This window comes from Poecilia formosa, unplaced genomic scaffold, assembly GCF_000485575.1.
Source record: "Poecilia formosa unplaced genomic scaffold, Poecilia_formosa-5.1.2 Scaffold884, whole genome shotgun sequence".
Taxonomy (NCBI): domain Eukaryota; kingdom Metazoa; phylum Chordata; class Actinopteri; order Cyprinodontiformes; family Poeciliidae; genus Poecilia; species Poecilia formosa.
This window is the reverse complement of record NW_006800823.1, coordinates 12775-36240: the sequence shown is the minus strand read 5'-3', so window position 1 is coordinate 36240 and position 23466 is coordinate 12775. Positions and strand designations below refer to the sequence as shown.

The 23466-nt window shown below is 39.5% G+C and overlaps 1 protein-coding gene and 2 long non-coding RNA genes across 6 annotated transcripts; all 3 read right to left on the bottom strand.

Annotated features, from left to right (window-relative positions):
• Nucleotides 1–241: 241 nt before the first annotated feature.
• On the bottom strand, nucleotides 242–11478 carry LOC103131966 (uncharacterized). Its single transcript, XR_475466.2, has 3 exons — nucleotides 11468–11478; nucleotides 3685–3690; nucleotides 242–659 (listed from the first exon to the last, which is right to left on the bottom strand). It is a non-coding gene; the product is annotated as an uncharacterized LOC103131966 (long non-coding RNA).
• LOC107834981 (uncharacterized) lies at nucleotides 1032–1716 on the bottom strand. The gene is made up of 2 exons (XR_001660804.1): nucleotides 1434–1716; nucleotides 1032–1367 (listed from the first exon to the last, which is right to left on the bottom strand). It is a non-coding gene; the product is annotated as an uncharacterized LOC107834981 (long non-coding RNA).
• On the bottom strand, nucleotides 7141–10476 carry LOC103131965 (uncharacterized). Of its 4 annotated transcripts, none has more exons than XM_016667044.1 (9): nucleotides 10352–10476; nucleotides 10084–10242; nucleotides 9971–10016; nucleotides 9791–9882; nucleotides 9608–9706; nucleotides 9217–9398; nucleotides 9083–9140; nucleotides 8125–8187; nucleotides 7141–8047 (listed from the first exon to the last, which is right to left on the bottom strand). In XM_016667044.1, the coding sequence occupies exons 2-9, from the start codon at nucleotides 10231–10233 to the stop codon at nucleotides 7727–7729; spliced, it is 1011 nt and encodes a 336-aa protein (XP_016522530.1). In that variant the 5' UTR covers nucleotides 10234–10242; nucleotides 10352–10476; the 3' UTR covers nucleotides 7141–7726. The 4 variants fall into 4 exon arrangements, with proteins under 4 accessions (XP_016522530.1, XP_007543772.1, XP_016522529.1 ...); XM_007543710.2 differs by having other exon boundaries at nucleotides 9776–9882; nucleotides 10352–10466; XM_016667043.1 differs by having other exon boundaries at nucleotides 9776–9882; nucleotides 10084–10239; nucleotides 10352–10466.
• Nucleotides 11479–23466: the final 11988 nt, after the last annotated feature.

The following is a 23466-nucleotide window of genomic DNA, read 5'->3' as shown; positions in this document are numbered from 1 at the left end:
TAAACCAAAAAGTTCTATTTTTGTCTCATCAGACCACATGACCTTCTCCCATTCCTCCTCTGGATCATTCAGATGGTCATTTGCAAACATCAGACGGGCTTTGACATGCGTTGGCTTGAGGAAGGGCACCTTGCGTGCACTGCAGGATTTTAATCCTTGACGGCGTAGAGTGTTACTGATTGTTTTCTTTGAGACTGTGGTCCCAGCTCTACTCAGGTCATTGACCAGGTCCTGCCGTGTAGTTCTGGGCTCATTCCTCACCTTCCTCAAGATCAATGATGCTCCACGAGGTGAGATCTTGCATGGCGCCCCAGACCGAGGGAGATTTTCCGTTATTTTGTATTTCTTCCATTTTCTAATAATTGCACCAACTGTTGTTGCCTTCTCACCAAGCTGCTTGCCTATTGTCCTGTAGCCCATCCCAGCCTTGTGCAGGTCTACAATTTTATCCCTGATGTCCTTACACAGCTCTCTGGTCTTGGGCATTGTGGAGATGCTGGAATCTGATTGATTGTGTGGACAGGCGTCTTTTATACAGGTAACGAGTTCAAACAGGTGCAGTTAATACAGGTAATGAGTGGAGAACAGGAGGGCTTCTTAAAGAAGAACTAACATGTCTGTGAGAGCCAAAATTCTTACTGGTTGATAGATGATCAAATCTGGTGGCAGTAACTTTTAGACAACCATGCATGCTAGTAAAGTACATTAACCATTTAATTCACGTGCATAGGACAATGAACACTTCTAAAACTACAGTAGGCCTTGAGGACTGCAGTTGCCCTTCTCTGATCAAGAGGCAATTTATTTATGGATTCATAATTGCTCAGGGCAGATTTTGTCAGTTGCAGAAATGTAAGGAGGTATTGCTCAGTGGTAGAGCAATACAAGAGGTCTCAACTCCAGATGCCCCCTGGTTTCTTAATAGTGTGACCAACAGGTGGAGGTCTTTCTAAAAGTAACAAGATGCACCTGAACACAGATTTAACAGTGCACAATATTTTATTTAACAATTTCTTTAAAACTTTTTTTTAAAAACGAGGCTTCAGGCCCACTACTCAGTCCCTGGAACAAAAGGAAACAGGACAGACAAGTTCAATTATTCCAAAAGAAATAAAACAAAACATGCAATGCAAAAGAAATTAGTAAATCAAACAAACAAAAAGAAAACAAATTAGTAACTTCAATCACAAAACAAAACAATGGAACAAATCGTAGTCATCCACTTCCAAATGCCCTTCAACGAGGCCAGAGGAGTAATGCCCCGCGCACACAGCCTGCCCAATCCGCAACAGGTTTAGTTGAGAGTGGCCCAAACAGGAAGACAAGAGAGCGTCCAAATCGCTGCAGCTCCAAACACAATCAGGTGCCTGAAACAGAAAACCCATTAACCGTGGATCCAGATAAAAGAAATCAAACGTTAACAGGTAGCTTACCCAGGGGTGGAAACACAGCCTAACCCGGGAGGAAGCGGGTCAGCAGGTGAGGACCAGATTGAAGCCGCCCGCCACAGCAATCCCCAGCTGCAGCCAGCAACGCCATCAGAGCAACACTGCAGAAACGCACGACAAGTGTAGCACCCAAAAACCAACCATGATCTCAGCCACGGATAGCAAAACTGCCACTTACGATCGCAGATGAGTCGACCAAACCCACAAGCTGACATGTAGCCGCCAACCGTAGCAACAGTGGGAGAAACAAAGACACACACACCTTGCAGCAGCCTGCCCAATTATATAGTCATCTGCCCCGCCCACCAATCAACGGTGTGCTTCTAGTTGCGCTCGGCCACAGAGCGGGGGAGGGTGAAACACCATCCCACCACAATAGGAAGTTGTATGGTCTTGATACAGCCTGTCTTTGACAACAATAGTGCATCAAACACTGATTCACTTATGCCTTTTGGGGCAGTACGGTTTTGTGGGCAAAATACATTTCATGTGCTTAGCTGTAGGCCTTTTAAAATTTAAACCAATTGATGACCAAGAAATTAAACCATATGTAAAAATAGCTACATGCAGGCTAAGTTCTGTGCGAAAATGCTAAGGAATGTAAAGGTTGCAAAACGTAAGGGGTGTAGCTCACTGGTAGAGCATTTGACTGCAGATCAAGATGTCTCTGGTTCAATTCCTTATGTCCCCTGCTTCCTCATTCAGATGTTGTTTGATCTGGAAGAAACCTGCCTTTGAGAACAGCAGTCCATTAAACAACAATACACTAAAGCAGGGATGCCCAAAGTCAGTCCTCGAGGGCCGGCATCCTGCATGTTTTAGTTCTCTCCCTGGTTTAACACACCTGGTTCAAATGATGGCTCATTAGAAGCCTAAGAAGAACATTGACATACTGAACAGGTTGTTACTACTATAATGTAAGGGGTTAAGCTCAGTGGTGGAGCATTTGCCTGCAGATTAAGAGGTCTCTGGTTCAATTCCTTATGTCTCCTGCTTTCTCATTCAGATGTTGTTTGATCTGGAGGAAACCTGCCTTTGAGAACAATAGTCTATCAAACAAAGATACACTAAAGCCATATTGGGCAATAAGGATCTGTAAGATATACATCATGTCCTCAACTGTACACTTTTAAGTTTTAAACCCATTGACAAAAAGGCAACTAAATCATGTTCATTTACATTAGACTAAGTTTTGTACGAAACACTGGGGAATATAAAGAAACATTAATGTAAGGAGGGTAGCTCAGTGGCATTTGACTGCAGATAAAGAGGTCTCTGGTTCAACTACAGATGTTCCCTAGTTTTGCAATAGGAAGTTGTTTGATGTAGTCTAGGGATAACTAGGATAACTATCATATTTTCAAGTAATTCAGAGTCGATTTTAGTTATTCTTGGATTTTGAGAAAAGCTTGTTTTTTTAAGGCATTAACTCTGTTGAAGTCTTAAGTTTTACCTAATTGCCAACCCTTGGTAGTGATGTATGTAATGCACCAGTTGGATGATCTGAAGCGTACTGAAAATTGCTTGTTCTATAAAAAACCATCCCCCTCTATGAAGAGAAGTGCAGAGCCAAACGAGACTTCTGTTAATGCTATTTCATTATTTTCTAGTGTGACCAAAATAGTCGCAGAAAATTATCATCATTCATAGCTTGTGTCTTTTTTCTCTGATTAGCCCAGTTGAAATTCTTTTTGTCAAATCTGGTGACCTTTATTCGACAGGCCAACAGGAAAGCATGTTTGAGAGAAATGGAAGATATGCAATAAAGTTCATTGGGCCAGGACTCAAACCTGTGACAGCCACATCAAGGACTAAAGCCTCCATAGATGGGTCATACTTTATTCTTCCACCATGGCTGGCCCGGTTCAAATTCTGCTGGAGAAATCCAACTCACTGGAAGAAAGTCCAGTCAGAGAAGTGAAGACAAATCAGAATCGAAAAGAAGTGTATTGGAAGGCAGCAGGCAGGCTAGACTTTTAAATAAAATGTCTGAACTTCCAAACTTGATCTAAGATCACCCTGGAGGAAGTATGAAGTGCTATTTTTGGAAACACAGGGAAGGTTTTCCCAAAGTCTAAATCAATAGATGCACCATGATATATTTTTCTTCCTCTGTTTCCACAAAACCACTGCATGAGCAACATTTTCTACAAATCAGTTGTAAGACAAAATACATGTGTCCTTATTATTTTCCGTCAGGTTTGACATTGAAAGCACTAGGTCGCTACCAAACAACACTTATCTACAACAATGTGATCGGGAGGTTTGATGATCAAACACTTCAGCACTCCTGTTTTTTAACAGAGCTCATAAATAAGGAATCTTTGACGATATTAGAACAAATACCATATTTTCCGCACCTAAAATCCTTCAATTTCCTCAAAAACCGACAGTGCGCCTTATAATCCGGTACGTATATGGACCAATATTGAGCCACAACAGGTCTAGCAACTACGGTAAGCAGCCTCCGACTTCATTTTCGCCTGTAGAAGAAGAAGCATGCGGTGCATGCTGGGATAGTTGTCAGAACGCTGGTTTGTAATCTATTAACAAAGTTTGACTGACCTATCTACCTACCAACCGTCTAGAATCAGGTCGTCTGCAAGTCATTTAGCACCACGTTCTCCACGAACATGCTGTGCGCGAACAGAGAAGCGTGACCATCATCCGGCCACACCCCGGCCCAGTTGTGGACAGCTCTCCTCGCTGACCGGAGTCGGACTGTTTTGTTGACATTCCCTTTAGTGCAGCTCCATCTAGTGGATGCACAACGTAACTCCAGCCTCTACTGTAGCGTCTATTCTATGCGCCTTATAATGCGGTACGCCTTATATATGAAAAAAGTTTTAAAATAGGCCATTTATTGAAGGTGCGCCTTATAATAGTGCCGAAAATACGGTGCAGTGTTGCCTTTGGACTTAACACTAAAAATCTCCTGCTGAGGGAATTGAAGAAATACTAGCTGTACAATTGTTAAAACTGTTATTCCTACTCTGACCAAAAATAAAAAGGTTGTGCCTCATTGAGTTTTGTGTAAATGTACAGACACATTGGCTTTTTATATGCAGTCTGAAGCCCTTGAGCCTCGTGTTCTTCTTTTTCTTTCCCAGGGTCCTCCTAATTTCAGAGAAAATGGGTTCAGTTTGGTCCAAAGAGAGAAAAAAGCAGCTTTGTGATGATGTAATCAATACAACTAAATATGTGAAACACTATATGTTTAAAAAAAAAAGAAAAAAAAAAGCAGAGAGCCAAGCTTTCTCTGCAGCCTGTGAAACATCCAGACAAATTAACATATTTACGCATATGACTGATGGATTCTTGTTGTTCCACCAAGTCATGTAGGTCTCACAGCAGTGGGTGGTGAGACGTTACCACCGCATCCTTTATGGGACATGTACTTTATTTGAACTATTAATAGAACCAAACCACAGGTATTTTGGCCCATCCTCTGAACGACTTCTTAAACATTTTTTTTAACATTCTTTCAAGTATTTTTGAGAAGTGATAAAAAACAAACAGGACTTCTTTTGAATTTGACAGTAAAAAGCTGAACAGCTCCCTGCATGTGTGTCAAGTGAAGCCACAAAGAGCTGTTTCATGTCTACACTTGAGCCTGAAAACAGGCTCATTTGTGCAATTTGTGTGCATTAGAAACAGAAAGCTGAGCCCAGATTCTGCTGATTGCAGAGCTAATGAAACCCACACTCAGACGTGATTCAAAGGCAGCCACTTGCGTCAGCCACCGGCGCAACACTGAACACTACTGCACAAGTTCCTTGACAGTTGAGAAAAATGTGTTCATTAACATCTGTTTACGAGTAAGCGTCAAAGAACAGCAATCTGAAGGCAGCCAAAAGTAACAAAAGCTGAAAAAGACATTCCTCTTGGAAGCAGAGTAAACTAAGACCGGCTTCCTTCAGTTGTACAGGAGCAGACAATTTGGCTTTGATATGAATGACTGAAAGTGGATTAAAAACTTGACACTAAAAGGACAATTTGAACATAATTTAAAGAGTCTGCCACATCAAATTAACGAATAAACAACCATAATCTTCCTGGCTTGCATCCGAATGCAACTTCAGTTTACCTGAAAAGAAGCAGAATTATGCTTTTTTTCTTGCAAATTGTGTTTATATTCACGTTTTACCTCTAATATCCACTCAGACGTTTACTGATCTGAACTGGGCAACTGGGTGTTGTGTAAATTCTAGTCACATTCTCAAATGACTCATCTCACATCAGGCTGACCTCAGCGGTGCATGTTACCCCAAAAAACATTCAGAGGAAAACAGCCAGGCCAGTCAAAGCAGTGACAGAGTAATGAGAAGACTGAAGCCAGACCAGAAAAGGAAAGAAATGGTTTTTGTCTTCACACACACCAGTTTTTGTTTTTGTCTTCACACACACACCATGCTGGACTTCCTGAGCAGCATGGTTATGTCTGCACTCTGTTTACCCAGCTTTAATGCACTTTTTCAGAAGCCAGAATACCAAGTTGTCAGAAACTCGGGCCAAAAGAATAAAGAGACCGCTTCGACTGGAGCTGTGAAGAAGCTGTGTGGGTTCCAGAGCTCACACACACTTTCCTTCTTCCCTCTGTCATGTTTATGCTTGTCTGAAATAGTTTACTATGCAAAGTCTTGAATTTGGAGCATCTTTATGAAGCAAAAACAGCTCCAGTTATGAGATATACAGCAATATTTGGTTAACTGTCAAAACGTTTTGTAACTTTCAACAAATTTAACTTCACTCGTCAAGTATGAGTGCTCTTATTTTGAAAGGGTAAATACCGTTTACACAGCAGTTCCATTTCCACTCCCTTCTGTAGCCCTCTAAGAAACTGAGCAAATTGCAAGCATGCAACAAACCAGCAAATGAGGTGAGAAACAACCAACCTGGGGTGTGAAGTTACTAAGTCCATGCTCAACTTGACTGCAACTATTTTTCAAAATTCAAAACCAAACCAGCTAAAAGCTACCCAAAGGTAAACAGCTGCTATGGCTTTGCATAAAACAGTACATGTAGTGGTTTTTGTTGGTTTGTGAGAGGTCTTAACATTTACATCTAGAAGGACAAGAAAATGATTAAATTCAATAATTTTTTCCCCCACCATGTTTACAGTCGAGGCTGAGAAGTTGGGAGCCACATTAGAGGCTCCGTTCCAATCCTAGTTTGGAATTTCATTACAACTGGCATCAAACACGGTCGAGGGATTCACACTTTGCCTCCATGCTGAGACTTGGAGCCACTTGCATGTTCTTTGCCCGGCTACAACAGAGCTGGCACGGTTTCTCATGCATGTGTCGCAGGTTTCATCTCATCGAGTTTCGTTCTCACTTACTTGGTTTTCTTTGGCAGTTGGAGAGAGCACACCATCCTGCTTCAGACTCCAAGCAAAACAGAAACTTTACAAGGGAGACATGATTGAGGAAAGTACAAATGGACTGAAACTAAATAACTTGATCACACAGATATTTGTTGACTGTCTGGTGACCAATTGGAGACCTCTTCCTCAAAATTATTCAGACAATGAAGCATCCTGATAGAATAAATGAAAATCAAGCCATCTTTTACCCTTTTTCAGTTAAAAAGTAGACAGATTGAGACCGTGTGACATTAAACCACATTTCAAACATACTGACATTAGACCGGTATGACATTAATGTGTTAACAGACTCTACAGATTCCAGAAAGTCTTTCAGAGCTTTTATTTAGACTTTAGCAGAGTTAAGAGGACAAAGATATGTTGGAAAAACTCAAAAACAAAATAAAACCCAATACCCAAGAGATAGGCTAGAGATACAAGAAATCATACAATGAAATTCTTGGCCAAGTAAGATATGAACTGGTTTGACAGATCTACACCACTCAGTGATTACATCACTTCCTTTCTATGCCAAGGACATCAACCTTAGATTATATCCTAGAAGCACTGCTAGCAGACAAAGCCAATTCAGATTTGTGAGGCTAACAGGTGAATCCACTTCAACAATTTAATTTAAATATTCCTGGCCCAAACAAAGATATTAAAGCTGCACACAAATTGAAAATTAAAACTGAAGTCACTCCACCACAGAATAAAGTCAACACTGAGTTAGCTGAGGGCCTTTGGCAAGCTAATCAGAAGTAGCAAACTTGATTCCTAATGATACTGGAGAACAAAAACAAGTAAAAAGCTACTTAATAAATAAAAAAACCTAAATATGCATATTAAAAAAAGTTAACTCTCCTCCAAATAAAAGGTAATACAGCCTCCAATTCAAACAACTGGTCTAGCTTTAACTTCTGTTAGCGATGCGTTTGGATCGTCTCAGTCCAGCCACAGGCTGCAGGGATTGCAGTGGCGCCGTCTGTTCCCTTCTCCCTCTTACCTTTACCAGTTTCACTCGGTCTCCTTTCCCTACTTCAGATTTCTGTTTTGATACTGACTGAACCAGTTTAACACTCTTCTTATTGTTGGTGGATTTTGGTCTCGATTTACATGCAATTTCATTAACACTCGATTTAACAGCCTTCCTTTGCTGTTGCTGATATCTTCTTTCACCATTCGCAGCTTGTCGCTTTTCAGGATCCTCCTTCAGGTTTTCACCTTTGTTTGTCTACAGAAGAAAATACTGAATAAGCATTTTACAGCATTACAACTCAACTGAGAAACAAGCAATGCAAAAGCACTCACTTCCTGCTGGAGGAGGTCTGATTTCAGACCTGTCAATTCTCTCATCAGCTCCTGAATCTTCAACTGAAAGTCAGAATGGTTTACTAAAGCAGCTTAATAGAAAAGTTTTCTGCAGAATCAGGTTACATGCAAAATAGTTACGTAAAGTGTTTTTTATTTTATACCCCAGCTCCCATCATTTAATAAAACCCTCAGTTTAAATCAGATTGAATTTATATTCAGTTTTTTAACATGTTGCTGTCCTCTAGATTCCTAGAGGTTGTTAATATCAGGTGTACAAGTTTTGCAAATTTAAATTTCAGTGCAGAGTACATCAACTATGCTCAAACAGACATCTAACAGTGATACCACAGAGGGAGGTTTTGTGTCTCAGGATCAACATGTTCGTAATCAAAATTGTGCAAATCATCCACAGGGCAAAATACCTGGTTGAAGAATCTGGTAAGATAGTCAGTAACCACAGTGAAACATGTCCTGTAAGGCCACCAAGCAACAAGGAAGTCATTAAACAAAACACAGGACCAATTTGCAGTCCGAGTCCTCTGAGAGAAACATTTTCATTTTGGAGACATTTCCAGAACCGTTTGACTCTATTGCTCATCATTTCATCTGGATGACAAACAGGGATGCCAGTACAAGCCGAGCTGAAGGTCCTTCCAGTCAATTAAGTCAGTGGTGTATCCTAATTTACAAAGCTGTTTGGAAGATGCTTGGTTCTCATTTCTTGTCCTGTGGATAGCAGAATCCCTTCACTAGATCCATGTACCTCCCTGGACTTTGTTTGCTGCAAAAAAAAAAGGACGATGCAGGTCTCTGAGATCTGCTAGGTAAAAATACAATGACCACTCGTTGTTTTAATCTGTAGAAGTGTAAGAGTACATTAGAGGCACACTATGCTAACCATGTAAACCTCTACTACTGAAAGGGAGCAACAACCCAGTTAAAAGGCACTTCTTACCTCCTCATTGGCAACTTGCATTTCAAGATGGCCTCTCTCTTCAGCTTTTTTCTTGCATCTTAAACATCACCAAATAATTTTCAATGCAAATCTCATTGTAAACATTTTAAGAGGCATTTCCTTGAAGGCATTACGTTTCTGCAGCAGTTGCCTCCATCATTGCAATGACCTTCTTTTTTTGGTCAGTTAATCTTTGGATTTCCTCCATTTTGACGACAGCCAGAAGTGACTTTGTATCCAGATGTGTGAAGTCAGAAGGTGAGGTCTCTCTCAGGACCAGTTTGGCCCAGTTGGCCAGAACGTCACTTGAAGGGATCTGAAGGGGAAAATATGGGAATTTATTCTTCAACGTGGACAAGGACTGGTTATGTTAGAGCTCCAACTTGTCCCTCTAGAAGCTTACTTTCTAGTCGATGCATTTTAAAAATTAATGTCACAATTGAAATGTGTTAAATGCCTCATTTTTGGACATTTTAGCAACATTCTTGTAGAATCCGTTGCACACTGTAATCCAGAAAACCTTACCAGGCTGAGGGTGACCTGCGCCGTCGCCCTAGACACAAGTGCAAGCTCCAACAGCTTCACATCTATTTTCAGCAGGGCCTGAATCTCTGCCAATTCTTCCTGTGGACAGTTTCACTCTTCATGAGGACAGTTCACCTGCAACAGACTTCTGCCAGAGACCAAAACTACCTGCAGCTTTTTTACATATTCATCCTCTGCCTTTTTCTTGATGAAATTTAGGTCATCGGGAGTGAGATGATATCCCTTCATGCCCTTCAGCATCGTATAAGGGTTCTCTAGATTTAAACACAAAGAGGCAGTTATGATGAGACCGGCCACCTTAATGTCATTTATTCCAAGAGGCACAACCAAGAATCAAGTTACCCATTTTAAGACTGCTACAACCAAGCACCTCAATATCTCCATCTGCCTATGAAAAGAGAAGATTTGAATCAGTCATGACTGGTGAAATCATGACTGTAGAACAAGCAATGCACCTCTGCGTTGCTGTTTGGCATCACAGGTTCCATGTCCTCAAAATCCAAATGTTTCTTTACACTCGTCATAGGAGGCGTGCGGGGCAGGTGACGACCTGATGGGATGTGATTTGCACTGCTTAGCACAACTTCAAAGAGTGCCTCTTCCATTTTTTTCTGCTTTTGGGAAGGAACAAAAACAACACCATCACCACCCAACTCAAGCTCCAAGACTTTGGATAAATACAACAACATAAACCAAAGGTAAAACTTCACATTTCAAACTTACTGGTTCCTCTAATTGTTTGCTGAGAATTTCCACAAGCCACCGTAAATAGCAGCTTGACTGACTTTTAGTCAGTCAGCTATCACCTCATGATTGCTTTCAGCTGATTCAGAGCGGCCTGCTCTTCTCTTTTTGACCACCAGATGGAGGCAGAGCACAGAAAAATGAGGTAGGAACAGTACTGTGACTGAAAGTGTGTATTTTACAAAGGTAAAACTAACAACATTGCACACACCATCAGCCATGACTTTTAAAGCCATTGAGGTCTTTTCCTGTATAAAGCCTAGAGACAGACGACCCTTTATATGACCGCATGTTGATTTGAACCTCATTAAAATCTGTCACACTTACAGGATTCTTTAACCTTCTTTGTGTCGCTGTTCTTACAATATTGAATATAAAAGAAAATACCTTGTCGGTTTCAATCAGGGAAACACATCAAATTTCATGTCAATTTTGAATCTTTTGTTGCATATAAAATATGAAAATCATTTAAATGTATTTCTTTAAATGATCTCAGAATAAATCAGTAATATAATTTCATGAGCAACACATTTTACTTTTCTCCTTGACTACACAATCGGTAAATGCATTAAAAACATTGTTATCTTACACATCATTTGTTTTGTATATGTGCAAATATAAAATCAATCAGCAATGTCTGTTGGAAGTTTGTATTTTGCGCAGCTAGCTTGTTCCTGATACTTTAAGAATGTAATAGGAATTTTAAAATTATGTTAAAGTTGCCATGGGAACAGCTTTCCAATGAAAATGGACTTTTCAGTGTGGCTTTTATGAATTTATGTATTTTCATTTATTTCAGGGAAAGACATTGTCAAGCAGTATCAATGGAAACAGAATCATCAACATGTTAATAAATTAAATAAATATCATTAAGGAAAAAAACAACAACAACAGTTCCACACATTAGTGGACGTTTTCACACTCAAAGAGGTGGATGTATTTATTCTAGCTAATACAGTTCTAGAATTACTATTATTTTCATTTTTCAGTATATGATGAAATCGAGCTGTTAGCATTTCATCACAGTCCTACAGCAACAGTCTTTAGCAGAGACCTCTTTGGGTTTGTTGCAGACCTGACTGCTACAAGAGATACTTCACACAGCATCATAAACAAATCAGAAATCTTGGATGATAAAGGAGTCATTTTTATTTGTTGTTTGTTCAGGGCCCTGTGATGGACTCGTGACCTGTCCAGGCTGAACCCCGCCTCTCATCTGATGGCTACTGGAGATGGGCACCAATAGCCACCCTGCAAGGATCAGTGTGTTCAGATTATGGATGGAAAGCTTTTAAGGTAGTTTGCCTCCCTTAAGTCCACACTTAAAACAACTTAATAGTTAATACCAACATCAACTGATTCTATTGATGACTATTTTTTTCTACTTATAACATATACAGGCAAAAAAGACACCAAGAATTTCTTTTTCACCCCAGGCATCCGGTCCCAATCATCATAAGTTCTACTGATGCCACAGATATAGCAAGTCCACAATGTTTTAAAATTGTAAGTCATACATTTTTCATTGCTGTTTTTCTGTACTGTTTAAAATAAGGAATGTTTCTCTGTTTAATTGCTCTGTTGTATTATTTCTTTTTGTGAGTTTCTGTAAAGTGCAGTGGTCCCGCCGAGGTTGAAGGTTTGCATACTGCTGAAGACGGCTGGAGCTGCAGACGGCTAGAGGAGATCCCATGATGCGAAGGGGCAACGAGAGCAATTAGGGATACATTGAAACAAGAGATGTTTCATTCATCTCTTGTGGTCGTGCGCCGTCGCTCTGGAACATTCCTTAGCTCTTCCAGAAGGTGTTGCCACCAGCCTGCCACATCTACACCTCTTCTCTCCACTAGGTGATTCAGACCTCAGCTCGCCTTGCAGCCCCTCCCGAGGCTGCCTCCCTCGCCAACGCCAGCTATGTTCCGTTCTTGGTTAAGACGTATTCACCTAGTTCTTGATCATTCTTTAAAGTCAGGATGCTTGCATTGCATGCGCTTTCTTTTTGTCTAATCATCAGCATTTGTGGAATAGCCATTGGCTTTGCTCAGTAGTTAAAAGTAACATTTTCTCATATTATGTAACCGGGTGGGTTTACTCATAGAACAGTGCTGGGTACTAAAATATTTGTTTACAACAGACCTAGTCCAGGGTGAACCCCGCCTCTGATCTGATGACTGCTGGAAATGGGCACAACCAGCCCCCCTCACCACCCTGTAAGGGTCAGCGTTTTCAGATCATGAATGGAAAGCTTAAGTTTGTTTCCCTTAAGTCCACACTTAAAACAGGGTCATAGTTAATGCCAACATCAGTTGATTTTATGATGTTGCTGACTATTTTTTTCAAAGACACCCAGAAATGTTTTTTCACCCCAGGCATCCAGTCCCAATCATCATCACTTCTGATGATGAAACATACATAGCGAGTCCACCTCTTAAAATTGTAAGTCATACTTTTTTATTTGCCATTTTTCTGTACTCTTTAAAATACAAGTGCTTTCTCTGTTTAATTGCTCTATTGTTCTTTTTTGTAGGTTTTTGTAAAGTGCAGTTGTGCAGTGAACAGGAATGTTCTGTTATTGATCCTCACTGTTCTTAGGAAGGAGAAATGTTAGTTTATCTGGAGTAATACTGAAATACTGTGACACTGTATTAAAACAATACTCTGTACTTATCATGTTCAATGCTGTGCGAAGAAAAACCTGACAATGTTCTCTATCTGTCTCCCTCCGTCTTTCAATTTTTATCAACTGAATCTTTCTCTTTAATTATCAGGTTTGTTTCCTTACCAAGCTCAGACAGTAAAGGTGTGTATTTCCCCTGTGACACCCAAACCTGGTCAAAACTTTTATTCAATGATGACTGGATTTAGCTGCGTATCAGGGCAGGGCATGACACACTTGAGCTAATTTGTACACTTGGCCCTTCGCCATATGAATAGGAGAGTTCCTCCCGCCGCTGCTAGCTGGGGCAAAAGCTAGTTCCATTTTTTTACTTCGCTTTGAGTGCGAGCGAGCAGAGCAGTCGCATTACTTTCCTGTGACTTTCTCTGTTTTCTTACCCTTTCAATCGTTCTGTTGCATTTTTCCTGTCACGGAAACTCGTTTCAAAGCATTACTGACTTTTAGCATCGTAAACACAGCGACAGGTTCTGTTCCATGTCCAATATAAAGTTTCAAAAAACGCTCTTCTTTTTCTTTCGTTCCTGCGCTCCGCTGTCATCCATTCTGTTGTCCGCCATCATGAGAAATCAATCCCTGATGCTCCTCCCCAGTTTGTAAGAAGCATCCAACTTGGACCAATAATAATCAAGCATTCATGATGGACGTTTGCCAGAACAAAGACGACAACAAGACCAAAATCCTCTTAGCCAGTGATAAAATTAAGGCATTCTGACCTTATTCATTCACAAAAATACAAAGCATCTTTCGGGGGTCCCAAGGCTCAAGGGCCCTAGGCTGGAGCCCCGGTAAACCCATGCTAAAACCCTGCTTGCGCTTTATACATGAGGCCCCTGGTTAAGTTCTTCAAGGTGTTGCTGTGTTCAGGTGGAGGGAGCAGGTACAGTGGTGTGGAACTATTATCCATATCAGACTAATATTAATAGTTTTTCATGTTAATATAATTAGCCACTTTTTCTCTGTTTATTAAAGGTTATTTGAAAAATAAAAATTGGTTTCATAATCTGAAGTTTGATAAAAGCAAACACAGAAGAAGTCTTTTCTCCTTCCCAAAACCTGCAGAAGTGTGATTTAGGACTAATTTAACAGATTAAAAGGAAATCTTCCATCTTGGAAGAAAACCAAATAATTTATCTACAGCAATGCAAATAAAACCAAAATAGCTTTAAGTTCTGATTGAGATTCTCGTTCTCAACAGTTCTTCACAGTGAGACGTTTTGTTTCCCTTTATACTGAGTAAGCGGCCTTAGAAAATATCTCTCTATGCTTTAACTCCCGAAGACAGTCTGACAAGCAGGTGTTCAACCCTGATGCGAGCCGGCTGGGCTAAAGCCCAGCTATCTTTAAACCACCCCGCTGTCCCGCATGTTCGCTGGAGCTCCAGGAACTCTGGAGGAGAGTGCTGAGTCGTAAATACCTCTGTTTTTAAACTGCGCGCTCCCAGCATGCTGACAAGGGTCAGAGAGTGTATGTGGTGAGACAAACCGCTGCTTTTACGAGACTGCTCTGGCAGAATGGAGTGGAAAACATTTACATGGTTTAATGTGACAGCTTGCAAATCATACAGCAATCAAAGCTAATTAAAATTTCATTTTCTCATCTTCTTCACGCAGATAATTCCTCTCCAGTGTGAGATAATTTGTCTGATGTAGAGACAGGCGTAGAAGAGGCTCACAGATTTTGGCCTTTTTGATGTACAAATTCCCTTTCCCTTTTTTGTGTTTGTTGTCAAAAAGATCAATGATAGTTTTAACTGATTGAAGATGAGTTTCAGGTAAAATTCTGGCATTCAATTGTGATGGCTGGCATTAATGAATTACCAATGGGTTGCTGTAGAGGTTTGGTATTCCCAAAATGACATTTTTACTGGAGTAAACTGGGAGCCTTTAGGAATTATTTTTTCTTTCACAATTATTACTCTCATGTAATGTGGCAAAATAAACTTCATCTTTTGTGTGTGGCAGTAGATGTGTCCAAGTTTAATTTTTCCTGCAGGCATTTATCAAGCCACGTTTGAATAGCATGTTTTCTTGTTTTTCACAATTTGCTGAACCTCGTTATTAAGAAATATTTATACTGACAGGAAAGAAGAGGTCGTTAAATACTAATTAAAGGGTCGTCACCATTTTTCCCATTTCAAAAAAAGTGAAGTGGAGTTTGGCAGAACTCGGATTTGTATAAATCCTACAGAAGCTGCAGGACTGCATAATTGCTCAATTTGACATTTCGAAAATAAATTTGCTTAATGAAAATATTCAAATAAAAAAAATTATATTTTGTGAAAAGGTTTTGCTGCTGGGATGAGGTGGTTTTTCAATATTGGTTTATTTCATAAAACTACAATGGAAACACTTTTTTTGCATCACAGTCATATGATCAACAAATGGATGTTCCCACAGGCAGAAACCATGAAGAAGAAAAAGACAGGAAGTACTTGGAGGATTGTGGTGTGTCATGGTTTTATTGACTTATCATGTGAACAAACTTATTTATGTTTAATTTTAATTGTTTTACTTAATTAATGCAAATACTGCAATTACAAAATTTTATTTTTTCTGCCTTAGCAGGATAGTGACAAAGTTTTTTGCTCATTTGTAATGAAGCTACTGTGACATGATACTGCAATGAAATACCAGTTTATATTAAGGATTTTACACAGCTTTTAAAGAGTGACTTCATATGATGTTTGCTGATAACGAGTTCATAAGTTGCTGATTCATAAGGCCGTATCTGCAGCCTGTGACAGACAAATGCTGTAGGCTGTCATTTCTCTTTCTGAATGCCTATTGTGTTCTGTAGTATCTCTCCTTTGCCTGGAAAAGTGTCCTGAAAAGGGCATTTCCAGCTGCTCCAACACATAGAGCTGTCTGCTCCGTGGGGAGCAGACAGGTCGTAAAGGGAATGATAAAACAGCAGGGACAGGTGCTGCAGCCACCTGAGCCCAAAACGACGAGCTGATTTGTGCTGCTGTGTGGAACGTGGAGAAATTTTCAATTTAGACATCTAAAATCAACAACATGAATATGAATGGAAGCTTTTCACTTTTTTTTTCACTGTCCATGTTTAAAGCTTCAAAACATTTTACAGGCAATGAATTTGATTTTAAAGCTTTCATTTTTAAGATGAGGTAAGTGGTAAGGAAAATATTGAGTTTTTATGAAACACCCTCCACTGCCTCAAGTTTAGTTTACAAGTGTCATGGCCTGTAAATCTGGCAACAGATTTAAATGATGATGACATGTTGATTTCTGGCCGCAGGTTTATTTATAATCTGTTAAAATAGATTTTAGAGTTTGAAACAGGAGGCGATCCAAAACTCACCGATGGGATAAAAACTAAACATCAAATGTCATCATGATGTAATTTTTTCTTCTTTTTTAAGTTTATTTTTAAATTCATATTGAAGCAATTTTCACATTTGTGAAGTGTGTCGAGTTACTGTGAGTCAAAGTTGGATGATGTTTCCATGGTTACTTTCTGTTTCAACATAATGTTGCATTTCCAGTCAATTCAAGTAGGAATAAATGTGGGCGTGTCCTCATTTGTTGCTTAGGAAATTAGAAATTGCAATTTTTAAATTAGATTTTACAAAGCAATTTAAATGGTCTTTTCTTCACTTTTAGTTAAGAATTTAATTTCTTAATATTTTTTTTGACCCCTTAACTCTCGCCCCCCAAACTCACCAAAAACGCCTGAAAAGGTATACCCAAATTAAATCAGCTGCTGTTCTTGAACAATTTGGAGTGCATGCAAAAGCTTGGTCTCTTTATGAAAATGACGAGCTAAATTTTCTATTTTTGGAGTCAAAAATACTTTAACTGTAAGTAGTTTGTAGCTATTATGTTTGTAACACAAAATAAATTGAAAAATTTTGCTTCACCTAGATTTTTCACTTTTATTTCTTGTAAATGCACGTTGAGTGTTGAATGTATTGACTGGAAAATGCAATAAATCTGTAGAATAAAGTTTGCTGCTGTGGATTTCAAGACTGATCAAAATAGCACAAAAAAGAAATGTCATTTTGGACATGTTTATTTATGAAGCTGTACAGGTGTTGTCCAAGTGTGCCATTTGAAGTCTCCATTTGTAGTCTCCAAATGGCACACTTGGACAACATCTGACATACAAACTTCAAATGACTGTAACTCCTCAGTGTTACAGTCATTTGGATCATTGATACATCAATGATGGCTCTAATTAAAGATAATGACCAGAGGAATTCTCTGGTAGACACAGCAATACTGACAGTGGAAATTACTTATATACTTATAAATAAAATAACATATATGGGGGTTAGCGTACAATGAGACCTCCTCCCCCTTGCAGTATGATGTCTGTCCGTCCCATCCGCACCCCCCAGCACTCAATGTTATGCTAGCCCTCCCCCACCCACCATCTCTCCTTTGATCCACACCCCCTTCCCTCCCTCTTCGCCCCCAACCCTTCTAATGATATGCTAAAGCCCCTACCCCCGCACTCTAATGATATGCTAGCCCCCCTCACCCTCAACTTCTCTCTTTCGCCCCCCACACCCCCAGGCCTCCCTCCTTCTTTGCCCTCCTCCCCCTTAGCGGACTAGCGGACTAGGGGGGCGCTAGCCCCCCTAGTCCTCCCCCCACCTTATCTCCTTCTTCGAAACCCCACCCCCACTTCCTTCTGCGCCACCATTCCCTTGGCCCCCTATTCTCGCTCTTCAGTACGTTTTACCCCCCCTTGCTCTGACTGTAGCAGTGGACAACTAAAAGTTTCCAGTATTCTAAAATCCAAAATTTGTCAGCACTTACAACCATAATCATCCACTCCTGTGAGTTGTGACGTTCTGCTGACATCCGGTTTTGACACATTCTGACAACGTGTGAGAAATTGGTCAGAAAAAGTCCTGTAAACACCGTTATGCATGAGTGTGCATAGCGCCTGACTTTGACGCAGCAAAGGTGCACAGATTATGCGTGGTTACACATGCAGCTGGCGGATTCATGTCAAAACAAACCCCAAAATGCCTTATATCCTTATGACAGGATGCGTGTTAGCTACACATCGGTGGCTTTAGATTTAGTCTCTAAGACCAGTCAGAAATATTCCAGAAAAAATACAGGCATGACAAAATGAGCTCAAGTCGCTCTCTGGATATTATTGGCTCGGAAAAAGCCATTTCTTAACATTATTGGTCGAATGTGGTGTCAATCAAAAGGGGGGGCTCTAGGCTGCCCAATAAAAACGTTATAATGGACACCCATAGAATTTAAACCCCTTAAATCTCAACCCCGGAAAATACAACGGAAAAATGGCACGTGGGCATTCCAGTGCAGATTAAGGGGTTAAATAACATCAAATGTCCATACTTTCAAATATGATTGAGTAGGTTTTCATCAGGTGTCCATCTTTTTTACATGACCGTATAAATGATGTAAGCCATAACAATGTTTAGTTCATAAAAGATTTACTAGACTCCATTGGAATCAGCATGAACTAAAGCTAATACAGAAAAGCTAGCTGAGCTGAAAGTGATTACTAAGTTCACATCCTGTCACATCTGCTGCTTTTCTTGCTGAGCTTTGCAAAGTCAAAATCAATCCTCCTCCATTAACAGAGGTTTTACATCATAAGCAACACAAGTTGTCAATATTGACGACAGGCAGGACAGCTTTGCACACCAGCAGGAAATTTACCAGAATATTTCTCTCTCTTTTTTTTTTCCACATTTCTATTTTTAAATGACTCATCAACACATTGGTCAAATTGTGCTGTTGACAGAAACTATGCTGTTCCTGTTTATGCACAAGATAGCATGTGCACTAAAGCACAGCTAGCTGCATCAGGAATTTAGAAAAGTAGCAGTTTATTAATGTTTTCTTTTTTTATAAAACATGGTGAAATATAATTTTTAGACTTTCACAAAATAGACCTGCTTCGGCCTCTCTGTGTTTAGTCTGAGTGACTTTCCCGGGCAGACAGATCCATTTGAGAAGTTATTGTGACTATGTCCCATTTTTGTTTTCACATTAAGTAGAAAGTTCACCTGGTTTAGTTTCTTCTTGGTTAGTTGAAGGACATTTGCCCTATTTAAACTATTGAAGGTCAAAGTCAAGTTCATTTATACAGCATATTTCCGACAATTTGTGTTTTATAAGCTAAAATACAGTTAAAATAAGTAAAATGCATTGAAATTATGCATAAATAATACACAAACAACACATTATGACAATAAAAAAGCTAAAACAAAAGCTAGGACTGTTTAAGCATAAATGTTTTGGTCACAATGAACTGGAGGTTTAAAATGTCCCAGTGTGTGTGCAGATCTAATATATATTTCAGTTGGAGCTCAGAAGGAGCTAGAATATTTAGTGATTTAAGAACAAAAAGTCAACTTTTTGGATCATTTAAATTACAGGAAGCCAGAAGAGAAAGAAGGTGATAGCAGTGTAGCTATCAGGAATCAGGGTTTACTAATTTCTTCTTCCTAGAGAACACAGTTTTTGTAAAACAAGGTTAATATTTTTCTTTTTTTTCAAAGATAAATAAAAGAGATCAGACATGAATATGTGAATAACTGAAAGAACTTTAATATTTAATATGCTGTTCCAGTTCTTCATTGCTGTATCACCATTGCTGTTTGTTTTGAACACTTCCATCCTTGAATCAATCACGATGTTTAATTCAAAACTCCAAAAATGGGAGCTTCTGATAGTTTTTACTCTACAGAATCGCTGAGTCACAGCTCTTCTTCCATTTCTCAATGAAAAACTGTAATTTCTTTCAGTACCTCTGGAAAAAAAACCCTTTGTTCTGGAAAATCATACGTAAGCCCCGATGTGACAGACAACCTTGGGGTTTCCTTCCATGTTCAGGCGTAGAAGAGGCTGCAATGACGCAAACGCATACCTGAATAAACTGGTCAAACTGAAGAGTTGTTTGAAGGTCACAGAAAGTCCAATCCACAGGTCAGAACCTGTTTTCTGACCTGCTTTCACTGGAGGAACATCATAAAAACACAATCTGTGGCTCAACAATGGCTGTAATTTTGTTACGACTCAGATGTCAGCAGGCTTTGACTGGACCACGTCTTTTTGTTGATAAAATGATGCTTGTACCTTTATTTGGTGGCCATATGGCAAGTGCTTGGGAGGGGAAGGGCAGCCGCGTCTGAAGGTGTCAAAGGGGAGGGTGGTTTAAATTTAACCGCAACAACGCAGATATCTGCAAGACAGCCCACCCCCTTTGGTTGCCTCTCCCTCCTCTCCTCTCCCACAAACACATAGCTAGACGGCAGCGGCAGCACGCACACAGCATCCCGTCAACCTGGACTGGAAGTAGAGGATAACGGAGGACAAGGCGCTGAGGAGGTGTGAGCTGCAGGCTGCAGGGAGGCACTGCAGAGGCACCACGGCTTGGCGGTGAGAGGTAAGGCTGGAGCCGGGCTGGAGGAGCTGGCTCGGTGTGTTTTTGCTCCGCTGGTCGAGACAGACGCATGTCTGTGTGACAACAAGGACGGGAAGTGAGCTGCACCTTTTTATTCAGCAGGAAATCGGTCTGTGATTCTTTAGGTTCTTGAAGTTGGGATTGTGGGCAGGATATAAATACCGATGTTGCAGCTTTCTCTGCTGTTCTTGCTAATTGGACAGATTCAGATTAGACTCATGAGGAGGAGGAGGTGGTTGCCTCTTGATTTAACCTAATGGGATTGAATTGACTCTGATTAGTTTGAGAGAATATTTTCAATCTTGATTTCCACTTTGCTGCCTCTCTACTGGAGAGTGAAATTGGATGAGTAAAGGAGAACATGATGATGGCAGGGTGCTGGCTGTAGCCAGGGAGTTTCCAGAACGACAGCATACAGTAACCAGGAGCAGTGAGGGCGCCGGCAGAGGGAGGTCAGGTTACTGTTCAGCACTCACAGCTCAGTTTGGAAACACTTTAAGGCCGCTGGTAGCAGCGGACAGAGGTCAAATGTCAGGCCAAGGGAGTATTTTTCAGCAAGTCAGAGCTTGATTACGAATTTCTGCTTTGGATTAAAAATACAAAAGTGATTAGCACATGGTCACTCTGACTCTATGTGAATTAGACCTCAGCTTCATCTCCAAGGTTTTAATATAAAGACTGCAACATAGAGTGCACTACGTTACCCAGAATACATCACCAACACAGTAAAACATTATATCTATACATGCTGCGTGAATGTTTACCGTATGAAATCTGCAGGTCCTTGAAATTTACTCAAAAACATTTATAGCTGTATATTTTAATGGTTCAAACACCATTAACTTACAGAGCACAGAAATAGATAAGGAGTAGTATCTTATTTAAATCTTATTTAAATAATGACAAAACTCGTTAAAATGAGAACTTTGTTGTTTATTTTTCTATTTTTGTTAAAATATTACATTTTTCTGTTTTAACAAAAAACAGAACACTTTTTTTTTAACATTTTTTGTTATATACATTTTGGACTTATATTTTAAACCCAAACTGTATACTATAAGAAATATCTTAACAGTGAAACAGAAACACCTCTTGGGATTTTCAGATGTTTTCTAGAAGAAACGGGTTGAGAAGAATTATAACAAACTCCTTTATGACTTTAACACATTGTAATCTGTCATTTAAATGACATGTATTTTTTACATGCCATTTAAATGGGAAACTTTATTACAATAGTGAGATATAAAACTTATCTTGTTAAAGTGAGAAAGTTTCTTTTAACGAGTTTTGCTTCTCGTCATAATGAGAAGGTTTTCTGGTTTTTCATTTTTGGTATAATTAGATTCTGTTCCTGAATTTATTTCCAAGATCTGACAGCTAAATGTTTCCGTAACTGCATTAAGAGTGGGAACCTTCTTAGCGCTACCGCAGAAGCTAATGTCTGTGGGCCTGGTTGATACAGCCAATCAGTTCCAAGGAAAATAGATGTCACTCCTGGATTTGTTGCTGGAGCTGTGTGTCAGCCAGCCCTTCACTGAGGTATTTCAGCTTCTCAGTTCTCAAGATGTATTTTCTTTTGGACAACTGATATATGCTTTATGAAAAAATCTACCAATAGTTAAACTACGTTCAACAGAAAAATCTGTAATTCTCTTTTTACTTGTATTTATTTAGTTAACACCCCCTGGTTGTTTGTGTAATTGTTGTATTTTTTCTGTAATAAGATGTATTTAAAAAAAAAAAAGAGAGAACACGACGAGAGGGAAAGGAACTGAAGTGCAACAGATTTCAATATAAGAGCATGAATGTAAATGTCTGCCTAAAAGTCGAAAAGCTAAACTACAACACAGACATTAAATTCATTCATCTGAAAGCTGATGAAACAGCTAAGTAAATTAATTAGTGTTGTAGAATTCATCCTGAAAAATTCATTTAGGGGAAGGTAAGTGCGCTAAATGTTTTCAGAGTTAGCAAAAATGCCACACAGGCCAACTGAAAATTAGCTCAGCTATTAGTGCATTAGCGAAAGTGCTCTTACTGCTGTATCTTTCACTAGATGTTAGAAAAGCTCCGTCAGAGTCAGGTCTGATTTAAAGATTTCAGAATTAATCTTTTTATATCCCACAACAGAAGAAATGCAAAAATATTTTACAGACACAGTTTGAGAGGTAGCTTCTGAATTCTGCTTATCTACCTCTGAGGCTGCTGGGCTAAAGTTCTGGCAGATTTTAGCTCAGAAGCAGAATTAAAAAACATAAACCATATGTTCAGACAGCCACAACACTTTAGAAATCAAAGTTCAATACAGTCATATAGCGTTAGCTAAACAAATCCAGTTTTTCATAGCAGGATGTGTCTCCAACGTTTTGCTCCAGTTCACTTTTCTAATTTGGATTTTGTATTTGACATTTTAGACATTTATGGTAGTCAGATTTCCCACAACCAAAAGCAGGTTCCACAGAAATACTGAAATAAAGTATTAAACATGATTCACACATTTTCACCAGTTTTTCTATAAAATATTTGATTATACTGTTTTATTTCTTGTAAAACAGCATTAAAGACTGATTTTAAATGTTTTAAAAATGCAATTTGCTGTTTAAACAGAAGTAGGATTTGACAGCAGATTTGGTGAGGGTTTTAGTTGGTGACAGGAAGTGACAGGTTAATCTGTATGATAGCTGAATGGAGCCTTCTGCTGCTATGCTAAGACGACTCAGAGGTGTCTGTTTAGCAGATTGACCAGCAAACAGGCTTTATGTTGGAATACGTTAAAGCTTAGCAAATATGTCATGGTTTTTCAATAGAACAGAACAAAGGAGATGAGGTCTGCTTTTATAGAGCCGTGCAAAATAATCATTTGTAACTTTAAAACCAGAGAGATAACTGAAAGAAACCATGCATGTTTCTTTGAATAGACAGATAAGAACTGTCATTAATTAATTTATTGTCAAAGCTTTACCCAGGGGTGAAAGTAGTTTTAAATCTTGGGAGTACTATG